The following is a 20,055-nucleotide window of genomic DNA, read 5'->3' as shown; positions in this document are numbered from 1 at the left end:
TGAACCCTTTTTATTCCTTTCCATTCTCATTCCCTACTTTCCCCACTGGATGTAATAACTATCTTGAATTTGGGGATTTTTTCCCTCTTCGTAATCTTGTTTGTCTGTTTTTTAATAGCTTAAGCACTATGTATTGGCCCTATAATAATAAATTGTTTGATTTTGTGTTCGCTTGCATTTTATAAAAACGACATCTAACTAAAGTACTTTGTCCCTTACTTTTTGTTGAACTTTGTGTTTCTGTCATGCATGTCATGTATGTAGCTGTAGTTCATTTTTCCTACTATATAGCACTCCTTTGTGTAACTAACTATACTGTAATTTATCTACTCATTCCCCATTTGGGTTATTTTCTGCTCTATAAGTATTCATCCATATGTCTCTTAAAACACAGAAGTAAAACTGCTGGGTCATAAAATGCATATCCAAATTAGTTTCCAAAGTTTTTAGACAATTTTCACTTCTATCAACATAAATGGCAGTTTCCATTATATGCATTTTCATTAAAATATGAAAATATTGCCAAAGTTAGGGGTTTCTTTTTTTGCCAGTTTCCTTAACTGTCTTAGTTTCAAATCAAGGAATATAGAAACCGAAAAGGGGCAACATTTTTATGTAGAGACAAAAATGGTAGGGACAGTAGAAAATAAAATAGAATTTTCCAATTTCCGCTATAAGGTTCTTTGATTTTCTATATTTTCCTCTAAAATAGAGTACCTTACCTTCTTTTCTTTAGATGACTTTGTTCCTTTTCAAATCCATGAAGACCAAAAGAAAGATTTAAGTTGGAAGCACATGAACTAGATGGCGATGTGAAGGACTGTTGGGCTTCAGTATTTGATGTCACTTCCTTGTTCTCATGGAGTGGGTGCCCGCCAGGGCTGGTTTCGGTAGAAAGGCTATGCTTGCCGCTCTGAGGTGTCAGAGTAGAATCCATGGACTCAGGGCAGGTGTGTGTAGTGACTCCCTCTAGGTTTATATAGTTAATATCCAAATCACCAACCTGGTAGACAAAAGAAAAGTATTCCCTAAGCAAAAGCAGGACAGATAGGCTTAGTTAAGAATAAATTTCTCCCAATTTAAAAGCCTTTCACTTTACTTATCTTGTCTTACTTGTTCTTATTTTGTTTCATATAAGCAGAGAATTCTTTCATGATGTTTTTGTTCACCTGGTTTCTATCCCATAATTCACAAAAGGAAAATGACCAACTGAGCATTTTACGATTTTATGAACCACTCAAAATGAGAGGAAATGCTTTAAATACTCAAGAAAAACAACTAAGGAGCAGGCAGCTTGACTTAAAAAGCAGTTTTTATAGGAATTTGAGTAAACAAGGTAGAGGTGGTCACATAAAACACTACCAAACAGAAATACAAATAAAACTACAGAAGATGCATGGACTTGGCATAGCTAGAAGATAGAAAATGCCCTGAAATTCAAATTACATGGAAATAGTGAAATAAGCACCGAATCTCAGCAAGCAACCTGTCGTACCCTTACCATAAACCTTTGCAGAAAGGACAGTCTGCAAAAATCTGCATGGCAGAGAGACCAGGGAGGTGGCCCCTAACAATTATCATGGGAAGAGAAAGTCTACAGGTGAAAAAGAGTCCCAGTTGATCAAAGCACCTGTCTAAGAAAGGGGCTTAAAGACACAGGCGATCTGAGGCATCACTCATCAAAAGGCATCACTTCTGGGGGAGAAAACAGTAAAAAGAAAGAGAATGACACTATTTACATATAGAGTGGTGAAGGGGAAATGAAGAAAAGGGGGAAATTTAGGGTCCTAAATCAACCATCAAATTGATAATTTACTAAGGCAAAAACAATCTCGCAATGTTCAAACTGATGGGTGCAAGTCAAATGAATAAGAGGATATTTGCAATGACTCAAACTGTCTCCCACAAGATACTTAATTTTTTTAAAATAATGACTTTATTGAAAATAAATTTGGTAGACCAAAGATAACATCATCAGTAAAATTATCAATGTCAAAAAGTTGACTAAGGAATTGTCCCAGATTAAAGGAGACTAAAAACAGATGACAACTCATTACAACTCATGTAGGTGAATTTACTTTTGCTACAGAGGACTTTGAGACAACTGGCTAACATTGAATAAGATTGGTACACTGCTAATAGTACTGTAGAGGTGATGGTTCCCTGGTTTTGATAACTACACGTGTGTATATAAGAGAATGCCCACGTTTTTAAGAAAATGCACCACAAAAGATTGAGGGATACCATATTTTCAATTTGCTCTCAACTAGTTAAAAAATATTTATATGTCTTAAGCATTTGCATACACACAGCACATACTCAGAGGATAATAAAGTAAAATATTAACATTTGAGGAGTTTTGATAAAGAGGATACAGGGATTCTTTGTACTGAATTAAGCAGGCTTGAAATGATGTCCAAATACAATGCTGTTGTTTTCAAAGTAGTCTATATGACAGAGTAAGTTTCAAAGTAGCTTTATCATGTGAATTGCCTCATCAGATAGGTTGGTAACCTTGAGAATTTACAGGAAACAGCATTGCAAACAAGCTAACAATCTTTTTAGGTTTCTGTGCCATGTTGAGGGGATGAAGGAAATAGATTAAGATTTTTTTTCTAGATATTGCTAGAAATTGTTTCAAAAATGCAGAATTTGGACTCTCTGTTCTTGTTATTCAAATGGACATAGGGACAGTGAGATAAATGATATGTTAACTATGCCACACTGACATAGAGTACTTTGTGATTTGTATCCAGGTTTTTAGTTTCATTTCTGTTTTCACTGCATGCATTTGGCGATCCTCTGCTATGTTTCAGTTTACCAATTAGCCTGCTTGAGTTCTCTTCAAGTGTATGCTTCACATTACTAGAGCAATACTTCTCTCACTCAAAACAATCAAACAATCACATCATAACTCCATGTTCAGTGTATTTTTAATGTATGTTAGAACAAATAAAGACACGGTTCTCTCCTCCTAATAGCGAGTCGTACAATTTTAGTTACTTGAGGTAAGTGAAAATGTTACAGTGTTCACTGAGGCTTAGAACAACCAAAAAAATTAAGAACTCAAGAAGCATTTCATGCAAATGCTTAGAAAATAAGGCAACAGAATAAAAGCAGTAAAATCAGAACGTGGCTAGAGCACACCAAGTCCAGTTAGCCTGTATCTTCAAAGAATGTCCCCAGAACTCCCACTTTGTTCTAAACTCTGTGCTTCATTCTAGATTTCATAAATAGGAACACATTCAGCTGCTTTATACCAAAACATATACCAGTTTTCATAGCCTGATGTCCATGTCCTGATGATCATATCTTAGTCATTTTGAATATCATCCCACCCTATGCATTTATACAATGCATTTGAGGTAATAGTGTTTTATAACACAAAAAGAAAAAAGCAGAGATATTTGACTAGGAGATGAAATTGAGATCTAGTAGGCAGGAAAAAATGTTTATATCACAGAAAACATCTATAAGTAATAAGGTATAATATATGCACACTGACAACAAAAAGAGTAAAATACCATATTGCTCAAGGAGCATATATATGGTGCATTTATATGGGAATTAGGCTTTAAAGTTAGTGGATAAAACAGAAATTATGTTGTCAAAATTACCCTTGAATCTCTTAAATCTACCATAAATTAGAGCAGCGGTTCTCAACCTGTGGGTCGCGACCACTTTGGGGGTCGAATGACCCTTTTACAGGGGTCGCCTAAGACCATCGGAAAACACATATATAATTACATATTGTTTTTGTGATTAATCACTATGCTTTAATTATGTTCAATTTGTAACAATGAAATTGGGGGTCACCACAACATGAGGAACTGTATTAAAGGGTCGCAGCATTAGGAAGGTTGAGAACCACTGAATTAGAGGGTGCAGAAATCTTCTAATCGATAACTATATTGCGGGATGGGAGGGTGGGGGGTCAATGGAGGGAAGGGGGACATCCATAATACTTTTAACAATAAAGATAAATTTTTAAAATTGAATTTTTTAAATCAAGGGTGACTGAGCTTCAGAAAAGAATGAAAGATAAATCCATATGTAGATGCACAAACCACTTGCCTTCATGAGATTTAACTCACAAATTTCTATCAGGGAATGGGCGGGGAGCTCTGAAGGGTTCCAGCTTCACTGTAACACGACACCATTCTGCTTTAATATTAAAGCTCTACAACCTTATTACATGTTAATAGGTGTGTCGTAAGGATTAAACAAGTAATTTATATGACAGCATCCTATGGGGCTGGCGTCAAGCTCTTGCTCACCCAGCTCCTGCTGGCTTTGAATACAAATACTGCAAGAGCAAATCACACACACCTTGTTTTCTGACAAGCTGTAGAGGAGAAACTGGCCTAGCAATTGTCATTTCCTATTTTGGCCCCAATAGAAGAGCGCTCACACTCCTCTCTTCGGGCAGTGTCAAAGGCCCCTCCCTCGTGGTGCGCCTTGGGTAAGATGTGCTGTGCTGAAGGAAGGACCTCAGTTAAATGCTCACATGATGAGACTCCACTATAGCATCACCAGGGCTGCACTTAGGCTAAAACTCCCAGAGGAACACAGCAATGCTGAATCTATTTCTCACTGCTCGGGCTTAGCAAGAGGGCAGATCCACCTTGGAACATCAGTCACACCTTACCTGATCTATCACCATACAGTTAGCATAGACTTCATCACCACCGTTCAGCATGTCAGAAAGCCCACCGGCAGCGTGGAACTTGGGGGGCTGCTTGGATTTTTTGAGGACATCACAGGAGCGATCTAGAGGAGAAGTGAACACAGGAGAAATAAAGTGGAGGAATTTATTTTACATTCAACCTTTACCTTCTTAATTTAACTATAAGAAAAAACAATCAAGATTATATTTTTTAAAGATGGCACTTTGCTATCTCCACTTATACAGAACTACCTGCAAGTATTTTGTTTTCTACATCCAAACCTTCTCAGTATCTAAAACCGTCCTAAAGAATGAATCGTTCTAGATAAGTATGTGCCCATTTCAAGCACTAGTTTTCTAATCATGAGAGATTTTCATAAAATCTATGAGACTTTTGCTTTCAATTTCTAACAGATTAAACTAAAATTCACTTTATGAACCACTTGGAAGCATCAGTGATTGTACTGTGACCCTCAGGTGCCACTGAGGTGTCCAGTCTCCAGACCCTTTACTAAAGGACCCGAGATAGCACGCAGCCTCGCAGTTCTGGCTCTGGACTGCCTGCTGAATATGCATACTCTCACAGACACAGCTTTGCTTCCAGTTCAGTTACAGAAATGTTTTTGCTTGCTTCTATGTCCTCAGATTTCTTCCAAATAGATGAGGTTGCTCAAAGAGGTTTCCCAGAGAGTTGAGGTGTTACTGTATTTGTAGGGAACAAAAGTTGAAGGCAATAAACCATAGAGAAGCCAGAATGCTTCATTTCTTGTGTCTTTGGCTAAATTGCCTAAACTCCAGATACTTTTACAGGGCTTCCTCATCTGTAAAAGTGGATTATTATTATTCTTCCTCATTGTATAGTTATGAGGATTAAATTAGTTCAAACATGTAAAGCACTTAACACATGCCTACGTACTTAGTAAGTGCTCGATAAACATTGTCACTATCATTATACTTTGTTAGTAGTGGTTTTAACCATGTTCAATGTGAGGTACAAGGCCATTAGTGAGGTACAGGCCATTAATACTAATCATGGTATGTTATAATAAATTATCAATAGTTGTACATTAATTTAATAGGATAGATTCAAAGTTATATCCATAGCAAATGACGTCCTCATTGACATTCCACTGAGTTTTTTTGCATGAATACAGAAGAAATCATGTTGCCTTTATTCCATCAGAAATGGCACTTATTCCATGTCATAGTATATGACATGTCTTGCCTATGTCATAGCATAAAACCTAAGTAAACCCATGGAACTGAATCAGAAAAATTTTTTAAATATTAATAACTGTTGGGCTGATGTACTAGGAATAAAAAATTCTATTCTTTCATAGAAGGTCCCAGATGAAATTACAGAAGTTATAAAGATATATGGATTGTATGAGCCAAGTAGCCTTCGCTTCAGATTCTCCATCTAAATCTCTCTCTTCCCCACAGAACACCCAACTGAGATTTTTATTAAGCTCCTTGAGGAAATATACAATGGAAATGTAAAACATTATCTCCTCATATCTATCATGTCTTCTCTTATCAATTTATTTAAATAGCTAGCAATATAAGACACAAAGCCCACAAATACTTCACAAGAATAACCTTTATGATCAATTACTATACATTTTTATTCTAATTACACAAAATAAAAGCATGTTCCAAAGGTTATAAATCAAGAACCTGACAAACCCTTTCACTGTGTTCTGAGGTAAGAAAATACTTGCTCATTTGTCATTTTACAGCATCTTAGAAAAACAATCATAAATAACTCAACATGGTCCTCTGAAGGGTCATTAATCCAGCTTAACTGCTGTCATGTCCTAAGTTCACAGACTGTCACACACCTGGCATGTCTGCCATCACACTTGAGAGGCTGGTTATGCCCCTTTTAACCATTTCCATCACTGCCGAATCAAAACTTCATTGATTATTAGACTAAGGAACTAGCAAGATATTTAATAAAACATCTGCAAATAATTGACAGATTTAATTTTAAAACAGAAAACCAAATGAAATATTACCCCAAATGGTCTGGTGTCAGTGTATGCACTGCCCAGTCATCCGACAGCCATGTTTGGAACTACCAAAATAGCCAGCTCTGTGCTCACAACCAACCCTCACTTCAAGGATGAGCAGGACCAGGAACCACTTCTATTTTCACACACACAGGTAAAAGTCATTTGGATTCAACTTTTCTTCCACAAACAAATCTACCCGGCGCTGTGTGGCAGGTCAGAATCTATAATAATAAGAGCGTAATATGCTAATTAGACCAGGCGTTCTCCCGGATGAAGCCGGGGCTGCAAGGGAAGCCCGGGTTCTGGGTGCCTGCCAGTGGCCAGAGGGAAGCCCGGGTCCCGGGTGCCAGAGGGAAGCCAGTGCCGGCAGCCGGGGGATGGAAGGCCTACTCTTGCACGAATTTCGTGCATCGGGCCTCTAGTCTATAAGGAAATCATACCCAAGCAGTAAAAATAAACTCAAAGGTGGAAGAGTTACTTTGGTTACTTTGACCAAGTTGGAATCTAATTTTGTTTTCTGCATGATTTATTTAATCAATGTTTTGGAAAATGATGTGATTTATTTACAAGACAGGCCCATAACCTCTTATCTATAATTCTGAAATCCAAAAAAGCTCTGAAAAGTCAAAACTCCCCCCCCCCCCCCCAAGTTTGATTTAAAAACAAATGTGGTGGCAAAATCTAACCTGAATCCACAAGAGGTCATGTAGAGTCTCTATTTACCCCACTTCAGTGTGAACGGTCATACCTCCTGCTGCAGAATTATTATTGTGCTTGATGATAGCATTGCCCCCGTGTTTCCAATGGGACTCATAGCATATATATTATACGCACTATACCAAAAAACATGAACATTCCTAATTCCAAAACAAGTCTGGTCCCAAGAGTTTCAAAGAAGAAACTGTGCATCTCCACAAAATTAACCATAGCAGGTACTAGACCAAGATTTTATCCTTGCTCTACCAAGTTCACAATTTTCCATATCTACATCTCATCCTGTATTTTTCTATGCTCTACAATTTGTCTTTAGATTAACTCTCCTTTTACTCTTTAAATAAAACCAATTTTCCAAGAAATTCCTGGCCTTACTGTAAATGGGAACTGTGCAAGATATTTAATAAAACATCTGCAAATAATTGACATATTTAATTTTAAAACATAGAACCAAATGAAATATTACCCCAAATGGTCTGGTGCCAGTGTATAATAATAAAATAATAAAAACAAAACAATGAAACTGCATTCTGACTAAACATCTGAGCATTTACAGTGCCTGCTCTTTGTCGTAAGGGAGACTCTTCAGGACTCAGCAGTGTTAAAGATGCAGTGGCAACAAACCCACTTTCCCCTTGAATGAGCAGGAAGGTCAAAAGAAGCGTGAAAAAGAAATATCTCCCTTACAATGTGATTCGCTGTCATCTAATGTTAGGTTAAGATACCATCTCCAAGTTTGATGGAGCCCAGAAGAATTTACCTTACACTTTGGGAAACCTGCCAGGATAGTGGCATCATCCTGTCCATTAGGTAAGGATTGCACTGAGTCTTGTGGGGGCTTGGGGGAAGAGGGCGCATGACTATATAACAGTAAGGAGGGGAAATCTGTCTCCTCTCTAGATCTGTCGCCCACAACCTGCCATGTAGATTTGCTGGGTTACTCATTGCAACTATTTATAAAATTGTCCCAGAAGACCTTTGCATTATAACTGTCTGGGGCAGCCATGGCTCATGCTTGTCAAAGGACACCAACAGATAATAGGATCTAGAAGTGAACAGACACTGACAAATCAGAAGATGACAGGCTTATAAGACCTCTACTCTTTTATTAACTGCAGCATAATCACTGCAAATAATGGGCTTCCAACCAGCAGAATAAGATTTATTATGAAAAAAAGTCTTTAAAGGTACTTTCAAATAAACATCAGCTACCTATATTAAAGTGGCTCATTACTGCACTATTTCGGCCCATTACAAAGAAAAAGCTACAATGGTTTTGTTTTCTTAAGAAACCTGATCTTTGTAAGATTTTCAAGATATATGATTTTATTGCTTCCATATGTAACCACTTTAGGAGCAAATTAAGTGGAAAGTTATTGCCAAAAAAAAGTCCTTCAGGTTCTTTTTCAATGAGCCTATAGATGTAATTTGCAGTAAGAATCAGCTCTCTATCTTAAATTAATGCTATTTTTTTCCTGGTGGTGAGGAACACACGATACAATATATAAATGATATATTACTGAATCATGCACCTGAAATCTTATAATTCTATTAACCAATGTCACCCCAATAAGTTCAATAAAAATAGAAAATAATTAATGAATGAATGATATTTTGTAAACATTTAACTCAACTCCCATCCACATAGCTGCAACTTTTAAATTGGTGAAGAGCAATGCATTGCAGTAGTTAGGAGCATGGGCCCTGGCCTGCCCAGATTCAAGCCCCCGCTCAATCACCTATTAGCTGTGTGACCTTGGGCAAATTATTTAACCTTTCTGTACCTCCATTTCCCATTTGTAAAATAGCAATGATAATATGTCTATTTATTAGCATTGTCATAAGGATTAAATGATTTATACTTGAAATGATTAGAACATAATCTGACACAAAGGAAGCACTAGGCAAATGCTTGATATTACCATATAAGAAAATGAGATTGTATAGTTTTAACACTTTTTGTCATTTTAATTCTTTAAAAAATGATTTCAACCATGGTTATAACTTTACATGTTTAGAACCAACCCAAGGCAACTGGAATTCACAGAATATTCCATTTGCTACACAAACAGCTAAAATAATGTTGTAAATGGCTTAGCTCGTGTTAAGAAAAGCTCATCCTGAACATGGTAACTGATAAACAAAGTCAAACTACCCAGTTAGAGTTACCTTGCAACGACTCAAGGGTGAGAGCTCATGAAACAGGAGAGAGTCCAACAGCAGGACAAACAAAATATAAAGTCAAACCATCAGAAACAGCATTTCTCAAGAATAAAGGGAGGATTTCAGAAACTGCCGTGTTCTAACACGACAAAGTGGACTTGGGCCAGGTTCTCGCTGCAGAGCGCCTAGAGGGTAAACAGTAACTCTGAGGGGATCCCCAGCTCGCCCCTCTCCCGCTATTCTCAGGGCTTTGTAATGTGATCTGTGAAACTGTACCAGGACTCCCTGCAACAGCATTTTCATCAGCGCTGGCTTGCTGTACAGAGGCTCCAGCGAGGTGACAACCGAAAGTAGGTATGTTTCACCCACAGAATGAAGGGTAACGTGCTAGTGAGCGGGGGGAGAGAGAGAGAGAGGCAGCTCCGGGTGCCTCCCTTTTCTCTGACATTTACAACTACCCCAAATCTGGCAGGAAACAGTTAAGGGCACAGACCAGCCTAGGGCCTCTGCCACCTGATTTATAATGAAATCAAACTCTCCCTCAAGAAGCTAAGAGCTTTGTAGCTAAAGGAAAATGTGGCCTACTTGCGTGGTTATGTAAGAGACCCACACCCAGACATAAACAAACCCGGCTAAGGCAGCTTCTGCAAACCTGCTGCTGACCTGGTTTGGCCCACTCTGGGTGCCAAGCTCTTGCCTGTGAAACTCAAGAGAGGGCCTCTCAGTCCAGATATCTCTTAACAATGGCTGGACGGTTGGTTTCATTCATTCATTCATTCATTCATTCATTCAGTTTTGCTTTAAACCTAGAAGTTTATGAACACAGCAGGATTTAGTCTTACCCACCACAAAATAGGTAAGACTTTTTATTTTTTTGCCTAAGTCTTTATTGTTTTTTAAATTTATTTCTTAATTTTTTTCAATATTCATTGAAATATTCAATATTATTTACATTCAATATTATTGTGTATTAGTTTCAGGTGTACAGCACAGTGGTTAGATAATCATATAATTACTTTACAAAGTATTCCCCCTGATATTGCCATTACCCACCTGATACCATACATCGTTATTACAATATTGACTATATTCCCTGTGCCGTACTTTATATCTGCATGGCTATTTTGTAACTACCAATCTGTGCTTCTTCATCCCTTCACCTTTTTCACCCAGTCCCACAACTCCCTTCCCCTCTGGCACCATCAGTCTGTTCTCTGTATCTTTGAGTCTGTTTCTGTTTTGTTTGTTCATTTATATTGTTCTTTGGATTCTACCTGCAAGTGAAATCTTATGGTATTTGTGAGTAAGACTTATTTCAGAGTTCGGCTCCCAGCGCTCTACATCACAGTCACCAGTGACCTTGCTATCGCAGAATGCAGTGGTCGGGTCTCGCCTGGTGTGACCTACAGCAGCATTTGATACACTTGATCGCTCCCTTTCCCCCCTTTGCCTCCGGGACACCACTCTCTGTCTTCCTGGCCTTTCCTTCTCAGTCTTCTACATCTTCTAGATTTGGGCAGATACCAGCACTCTAGGGCCAATCCTCTTTTTCTCTTTCTCTCTCCATTCATTCCGTGGCTCATCTAACAACATGGCATCATACACCATTACAGAATGACTCTTCATCTCCAACCCAGACCTCTCCCCTGAATTATAACAATCTCCTCAAAATCTCCACTGAGTGGTCCAGCAGCCACATCAAGCATGACAGATGCAAAACAGAACTCTTCACTTTCCCCCCTACACTGACTTGCTCCTCCCAGTAAATGCCAGCTCTATCCTTCCTTGAAGTTGTCTTGACTGATCTCTCACAATCAAATAGATCCAGAATCTGACCTTTTCTGATCATCTCCACTGACACCCCAAGGCATGCCACCACCATCTCTTGCCTAGACTATTGCAAGACTACTCTCTCCTAATGGTCTCCCTGCTTCTACTCTTCTGCCCTCCATGGCCTATTCACCACAATGTAGACAAAATTCTGTTACAAAGGAAATCAAATCATAGCATGACTCTAAAAGTCTCCAATGGCTTCCCATCTCATTCAGAGTAAAAACCAAATTTTACCACAACCTACAGCACCTTACTCAAATGGTTCTGGGACTAATTCCTGTGGTGGGGGGGGGGGGGGGGGGGAGGATCCCACAAATATAAGCAATTGTTGGACACCAGATAGGTGTTGCCAATTACAAGTCCAGGTTCTTACTTGTGCTTCTGAATGGCTACAGATTGGAGATTCCCATAACCCCCTCTTGGACTTCAAGATGCCAATCACAGTCCAGGTTGCTATCTGTATTTCTGACCAACTATATAAATCAGAGGTTCCCACAACCCCCTCGTTGGGTTCGATTAACTTGCTAGAGCAGCTCACAGACCTCAGAGAAACAGTTTATTATGAAAAGATATACTAGTCTATAACTCAGGAACTGCCAGGCGGAAGAGACGAGTAGGGCAAGGTATGTGGGAAGGGGCACAGAGTTTCTGTGCTCCGAGCACACCAAACTCCCAGTACCTCCATGTGTTCAACAACCAGAAGCTTCCTGAATCCTATCAGCTTGGTTTTCTAATGGAGCTTTATGACATAGGCATGATTGGTTAAAGTTTTCCCCCTGGAGACTGAACTCAATCTTCAGCCCTTATCCCTTCTCTGGGGGGTTAGGGGGTGGGACAGAAAGTTCCAATCTTCTAAACCTAAGGTTGGTTTTCCTGGCAACTAACCCCCATCCTTAGGTCCAAAAGGCACCTCATTAACATAACAAAAGACATCTTTATCACTCTCATCACTTAGGAGAGTGGTCAGCAAACCTAGGCTCAAGAGCCACATGAGGCTCTTTGGCCCCTTGAGTGTGGCTTTTCCACAAAATACCACATGCGGGCGCACACATACAGTGCAATTGAAACTTCGTGGCCCATGTGCAGAAGTTGGTTTTTGGCCTGGGCGAGTCTATTTTGAAGAAGTGGCAGTTAGAAGAAGTGGGGGGTGTTGGGCAGATAGATCTTAAGATAGACGAGTGTGGATGGGAGAGTTGGAAGGGGTCGACCTCAGCGAACGTACCTCAATCAGATTGAGGTCGTTTTTTAGAAAAGGCCAGCTTAGGAGTACTCTAATTAAGTTAATAACAATGTACCTACCTATGTAGTTTAAGTTTAAAAAATTTGGCTCTCAAAAGAAATTTCAATCGTTGTACTGTTGATATTTGGCTCTGTTGACTAATGAGTTTGCCGACCACTGACTTAGGACATTTCAAGGGTTTTAGGAGCTCTGTGCCAGAAATGGGGACAAAGACGAAATACGTATTTCTCATTATAAATTACAATATCACACTAAACACACCCTCATCCAACCTCTCTGTAGCTGCCGATTACTCTAGCCACTCTGGCTTTGCTGTTCTATGTCTCAGGCCATTTGCACTTGCTGTTCTCGCTTCCAGTATTGCTTTTCTCCTTTATACCCAGATGTCTTCCTTCTTCACTTTCTTTAGCTCTCTACTCAAATGTTATCTTATCAAAGAGTCTCTGCTCAACCATTTGTATAATAGCACATAAGTATAATAGCACCCCCTAAGCCCTGCTTTATTTTCCCTTATAACATACATCATCACCTTGTACATTGTATCTATTGTATATTATTTGTTCCCTCCCATTAGAATGTAAGCTCCATGAGAACAGTGACTTAGAATGCTTTGTTCACTGTATCCCCAATTCCTAGAGCCATGTCACGTAGTAGATACTCAACATATATTTTCTGAAGGAGTGAATTCTTTCTCATTAAGAAAAGAATCTCCTCCCATTTGACACAGTGATCCCACTTCTAGGAATATATCCCAAGAAACTAAAAACACCAATCAGAAAGGATATATGCACCCCTATGTTCATAGCAGCACAATTCACCATAGCTAAGATTTGGAAACAGCCTAAGTGCCCATCAGCAGATGAGTGGATTAAAAAACTGTGGTACATCTACACAATGGAATACTATGCTGCGGTAAAAAAGAAGGCATTCTTACCATTTACAACAGCATGGATGGAACTGGAGAGCATTATGCTAAGTGAAATAAGCCAGTCAGAGAAAGATAAATATCACATGATATCACTCATTTATGGAATATAATGAACGATATAAACGGATGAACAAAAACAGATCCAGAGAAGTATCCATCAGACTGTCAAACCTCAGAGGGAAGGTAGGGGAGGGTGGGGGTAAGTGGGCGAGATCAACCAAAGGTCTTGTATGCATGCATATAAGCCTAACCAATGGACACAGACACCAGGGGGGTGAGGGCATGAGTGGGGGGGGTAGGGGGGGCAATGGGGGGATAAGGACACATATGTAATACTTTCATCAATAATTTTAAAAAAAGAGCAGCAACATTTGCCACAAAAAAATAAAGTAAATAAAATAAAAATAAAAGAATCCCCTTATGCCAGGTACAATTACCTCTGGTCTGGTAAAATTTCCTCAAATTCTGGGGGTAGTCTTGTGGCTTGCCCAGAGATTCCTGTTTTACCCCAGGATGCGATGGGAGTGTCAATTTCTTATTTCTTTCATCCATTCATCCATTCATTCTCTTTATCAACATGTACTGAATATCTACTGACTGCCAGGTACCGTGCTACCTGTTGGGCCCTGGCCAGGGCCCTCAGCCTCCATCTATGACTCTTTAAAATCTCCTCAAAGCACAGTCATTATGGACTATTTCCCAGGAAATCCCCTCAGAAGTCCCTACACAGCCATGAGGCTGTCTTCTTCCTCAGAGTTCTTCCTGCCTGCCTGTTACCTCTATGTTTTGTCCTGCATCTTCTACTTTGCCCCTCCTGGTAGGACAAGTAACTTCTTAGTTGGAGTCCAAGCTAGAAACACATTCTCCCATTGTGCAGAACACCACAGATGCTGAGCGCTTCCTATGGCACCATCGCAATGCCTTCTGGTAGCAGCCCAAGAATGTACTCTTTAATCTCTTTAAAATATCAGTTAGGCTACTCTTTTACTAAAGGAATAATAGGATGATCAGGTAGGTTTGCAAAGTAAAGGTACTGTCAAGATGATCTGGAGAGAGAGAGAGAGAGAAAGAGAGAGAGAGAGAGAAATTAAAAGGGAGAGGATATTTTTTTATTGTCTAAAGTTTTACATATATCAAAAAAAATAAAAACATTTGATTTTTACCACTAAAAAAAGGGCGGGGGGGAGGGAAGAAACAAAATATTAAGTACTCCAAGAGTAAGCATCTATTGAACACCTGCTCCATGCTGGGTAATTATCCTGGGTAATCCTACTCTTACAGCTCAGATGAATCCAGCACTCACTGTGAACCAGATACTGCCTGATTTACATACACTAACTCATTTGATCTCCAAAACAACCCTGTGTAGCTATACTATTTACTATTTCCGTTTTGCGGAACTGTGGTGCTATTTAAGTAACTTCCCAAGGTCACACAACTAGTAACTGGCAGCTCTAGGTATGCACTCTGCTAGGTAGTTCAAAGTATTTTATGTAATAATTGGGGTTACTCAGTATCCTATTTTGAGCCAAAGAAAATGGTATGCGAGCAATGTCTGGTATTTTCCCATTGGGAAGTTTCATTAATGTGTTATAGTTTGACTTGTGCCTAAGTGTGTTTGTTCACTTCCTGGGCCGCCAGAGATTTCCTGCTGGAATATGACAGTGCAAATCTTGCTGAGAAAACATTCATAGAATGGTAAGTGTGTGATTTCATTTTATTTAACCACACAATATACAAAACAATCAAGAGAAAGGACTGGAAAGTTAAACCAAAATGTTAACTTCTATCTCTAGATGATGGATCACAGGTGGTTTTTACTTTCAACTCTTCACTCTCTGTAACTTCTAGATTTCCAACAATAACCATTTTTACATCTAAAATAAGAGGGGGGAAAACACGTCATGTGTTTAAAATGTGTCTCCTATGTAAAAGAACAGCTGCAGCATTTCATGCAAAATAGGTTATCGGTAAATCCACCATATCAGATAAGATATATGTAAATGTATTCGCTGGAAATGTTTTACCCAAGAGCACATAGTATTATTTTTACCCATTTGCCAACCCTGCTCCTCATAACCACATTGTGTGTTATCACGTTCATTTTGTAGACAGGAAAGCTGAGGCACAAGCCGAGTGTTCACCTGCCCACGCCATTAGGTGATAGGACCAGAATGCAAACAGCACTGACAGACACCCTCTCTCGCAACAGCACACCCTCTCCAAATCCCACAAGTCAAAGGAAACTGCCATATTCTGCAGTTCACAGAGTGTCCTCTTTACCAATGGTTTGAGTGTGCCCCAGAAGAAAGAAAAAACACACCCTCACAGGTGAGAGGAAACATTTTCAGGGATAAACTGCCATTTATCCCTGCCTATTCTTCTGGAGGGCTCTCTTAGGATTTTCCTGATATTAGTCGTGGCCTGGAAAATCTCTAGGCCTCCCTACTCTGAGTTAGAGTTGAGGTTACAGAGAGGATCCTTCCAAATTCCAAAACCATCCTAGCCCAGGAATTTCCTGTGGGTCACATATGAATCTGGGAGAACCCAGGGAGCCTTTGTCTACCAAGCTAGATAGTCTCTAACATCAATCCAATGTGCAATTCAGCCTCAGACCTTACCTCACCCTCCTGGGATCCTGTAAAAGGAAGAGTGCACCCTGGGATGAGGTCCGGCTGGTCTCCTGGTAACAGCAGTCACAGTCAAGGACAGAGTGAAGGGACCCCAGGTGCTGGGATGAGAGCTTCCTCCAGCCCTCTCGCTTGGAACAGCAGTTTAACCTCATTCTCCATAGCAAGTTACAACTTGGTACTCTAAAATCCGACCCTAAAGGAAGTCCTATTCTGCTGTTTCCAAAGATCTAATCATCAAAATTATTGAAAAAGAAAATAAGCCTCTCCCCTTAAAATGCATGGAGAAGAAAAAGAGGTGGGCAGTGGAAAGAAAGGAAGGGAGGAAGAGAATACAGTCCTCAAAGAACAATGGTTTTCTCCCCAATCCTTCCACATACTCTTTCCTAATTATAGTAGCACAAAGCAGCCTTCAAGAGGACATATGTTTATGTTTGGAAGAGAAGGATCTTAAATAAGCAAATAACAACCTTTGCCTGCCCTTGCTTCCCCCCAAACTATCAAGATGTTCAGTCATGTGTGGTGTGTAGACTTTGGCGTGATTACGTTTAATCAGCAATTCCTTTCCTTCTGGATGCAGTTCTCTAAGGCCAAAAGCAAAGTAATCTACAGAAAGGGAAAATGAGCAAATGGAGGGTAAGAAAACTAACCCATAGTACAAACACCAGGACAGAAGTAAAAGACCCCAAATAAAGTGGCAGGACTCTGACAAGACCACTTCAGGTGACACTAGACAAAACAAAACCAAAAACAAACAAACTGCATGTCCTCATTATAAGAAATCCTATAAATAATTCAAATTCTGCATAATCTTATGAAAAGACTTAGGCACATACACATGATCTTGTCCACTTGAAAAGTCAGAAGCCCTCCAATTCTCCAGCACCTATCTCTAGAAACATGTGTGTTTAATTCCCCTTAATATCCTAAACAGACAAGAAGTCATGCTAGCACAATAAACAACTCTCTGAAATGTAAGTTATCTCACTTGTTTTCTTTTTAATTGAGTTATAAATGACAGAGTATATTAGTTTCAGGTATACAACATAATGATTTAATATTTGTATATACTGCAAAACGATCACAATAAGTCTAGCTAACATCCGTCACTATACATGGTTATATTTTTTCCTGTGTTGAAAACTTTTAAGATCTAGTCTCTTAGCAACTTTCAAATAACTGTCACTTATTTTTTGTGTCCTCAACAAGAACATTTTGAATGAATGAATGAATGAATGAATAATTTCATTATTTCATTCGAATAATGAAAGCCAAGGAATGCGGGCATTCCTCCAAATTGTTCTGGGTTTCTCCTGGTTGGAAACTACTTGGTCCCTAAATCTTGTTCCATTCTCCTGAGCAACGCTGGGCACCTCAAAGTAGGTTAGTATGAATGAGAGCTGGATAAGAGACTCATTACAATTCATAACCAGACTTTTCCACTGGTAGGGATAATGAGATCAAAGGAATAAGACAGGCGGTTCCCCTGCCTGTGGGGAACAGCAAGAGATAGGCCAGGGGCTACTCTCAGGGTGGGTGGGCTTTTCTCGCTTCCATTTGGGGCTCCTCCAAAGGAGAATGCCTTGCAGGCTGCCCCACACCAGCATGAGGACAACCACTGCCAAGCACACTTGGTAGCAGAGCAAGGTCAGGCAGCAAGGTCAGCCAGGCCCAGCTTTCCTGGGCTGCTCCTCGCTGCTTAAGTGGTGAGAATGGGTCCCTAAGACCCCTCAGGCCTCTGAGAGGAGCAAGAAGTGGCCGAATCAGGTACTTGCCGCCTATTCAAGGCCTACTGTGGTGCCAAGGAAAGATCCTTGAAAAGATGTTTATAGGGTAAGAATTCTTGGGTAATCCTACTCTTAGGATTACCTGAGCCAATGGCTAGGGGCAGTGATTCTAAGATTTCTGTAGTGAAGAAAAACCACTGGGTTCTGACCAACACCAAGGAGAGGATACAGCTGCAGGACCTTGGTCACAGGCACTGGAAGACCCAGTAATACAGCAGTCGTGGCTGAGGGAACAGCCCAGGCCAGCAGATCTGCAGCAGAGACCAGGAGGACCCAGAGAGCATCCGAAGATGTGTTGCCTCCTTCCCCACCAACTGCCCCCGCTTCCAGGAAGTCACATTCAATACCAGAGTGGCAAGGAAGTGGAGGAGGAAAAAGAAATCTGAGAGGCTGAATATTTTACTTAAAGAGACTGAGCAGTTACAGAAAATGACTATTTTCATTACTGCATAGGACCAAATTTTCTTAGACTAAAATAAACCCTTTTTCCCTTCCTGCTGCCTAAAGGGTAGGATTTCATAAGGAAAATTAGATCCATTATAGACAAAATAAAGAAATAAAGACAAAATAAGCAATATCTGAGTGTAGTGTAAGTAAATCTGTATCAAATACACTTTCGATATTTACTGCCTGCTTCCTACGATCCAGGCACTGGAGGTGTGAAAACGGGCCAGCCAGTCTCCATCTTCAAATAGTTCAGTGTCTTCGAGTGAGAGACATTAAATAATAGTTGCAATACAGTAATGAGGGGGCTATTACAAAATTATACACAAGCCAGCATGGCACCAAGGATACAATAATGAACTCTGAGGGAATTCAGGGAAGACTTCCAGACCATGGACTTTTAAACCACATCTTAAAGGACAAATTGGAGATTTCTAGCTGGAAGAAATATTCACCTGAACTTGCTAAAACAGAAGTTAAATGGGGAGGGAAACTGAGGGTAGCCCACAAAACGGAAGGAACTTAACATCCAAACCTTGAGAGGGAGGCACCTGGGCAGCAAGAGAGCCCCAGAGACTAGAACAAGGGCCTGGCATCTAGCAGGACCCTATCTCATGATGTCTTCTCTTTCCACGATTGCAGTATTTCCTCCTACTATACATTGGTTTCTCCCAGCTAATGGCTTCAACTCCAACCTCCCCCATCCCCCAGCACTGCCACCCAAGAAGGAAGGTTATCTCCCTCCAAACTCCAGTTGGAAGAATCCCAATGAAGGACTCTGATTGGCCAAATTTGAGTCATGTGCTTACCCTGGACCAATAGCTGTGGCCAGGCAGCACGGGTGCTGTGATTGGCTCACCAGGGTGGAATGCTAAGCCCACTGCCTCCAGAAGGCAAAGTCACATGAGAAAGTGACAGCAGCATGTGGACCCATGGCCAGAGCAGTGGAAGGACCACTCACTTAAGAATGTGAGTGCTGAGTGCTGAAGATGGCGGCGATATAGGCAGACGCGTCCCAGGTCTTGTCCCGGAGCAAACGGAGTAAGCAGCTGAAACTAATAACACCCACCCCGAATTGGCAAATTTACTCAGCTGGTGAGACGGCTTGCAGCCTGGAAGGGCAGACCTCCCCTGGAAAGGTTAAAAACCAGGGATCTGGGCAGGAAAGTCTGCCAGACCTGAGCCCAGAGGGTCGGAGGGAGACCGCATGGCAGACAGCCGCGTCTCTTGGGACAGACACAGACCCTGACCAGGGTAAGGAGTTCCGCGGGTTTGCTGGCGCCAGGAGATTTGAGATTTGGATTTTGTGACTGCGGAGAACTGAGACTAAAGGGGGCATCCTGAGGAACTGATCAGACCATGCAGTGCCCATAAGAGAGGAGCGTTTCCCAGACCGATCCAAGCAACAGCAGCCCCCTGAGCACCGCAGCCTCCTGATCACCACAGCCTCCTGATCACCACACCCTCTGTCTGTGGAACAGCAACTGTACTTGAAGCCTCCCCCTACCAGCCAGAAGAGCCAACACAGCTGTGAACAACACCCACCAGAGGAGCTGCTGCCAACTGGAAAGCAGCTGCTACCGCAACCATCTGAGCAGCAACCACAACCCAAGGAGCCCCTGCCACCCAGGGAGC

General features: G+C 40.6%; 1 protein-coding gene across 2 annotated transcripts in view; it reads right to left on the bottom strand.

Moving 5' to 3' along the window:
• ARHGEF28 (Rho guanine nucleotide exchange factor 28) overlaps nucleotides 1–20,055 on the bottom strand; it is a 263,410-nt gene that overhangs the window by 89,336 nt on the left and 154,019 nt on the right. For both annotated transcript variants that reach the window (XM_070412179.1, XM_070412180.1), the window contains 2 exons: nucleotides 4,649–4,770; nucleotides 723–1,003 (listed from right to left, as the gene is read on the bottom strand). In XM_070412179.1, coding sequence (XP_070268280.1) covers nucleotides 723–1,003; nucleotides 4,649–4,770 — 403 coding nt within the window. The remainder of the gene's footprint in view (nucleotides 1–722; nucleotides 1,004–4,648; nucleotides 4,771–20,055) is intronic.

Source organism: Myotis yumanensis, unplaced genomic scaffold, assembly GCF_028538775.1.
Source record: "Myotis yumanensis isolate MYYU_CA2020_CCGP unplaced genomic scaffold, mMyoYum1.0.hap1 SCAF_4, whole genome shotgun sequence".
Lineage (NCBI taxonomy): Eukaryota > Metazoa > Chordata > Mammalia > Chiroptera > Vespertilionidae > Myotis > Myotis yumanensis.
This window is presented reverse-complemented; position numbering and strand designations above follow the sequence as displayed.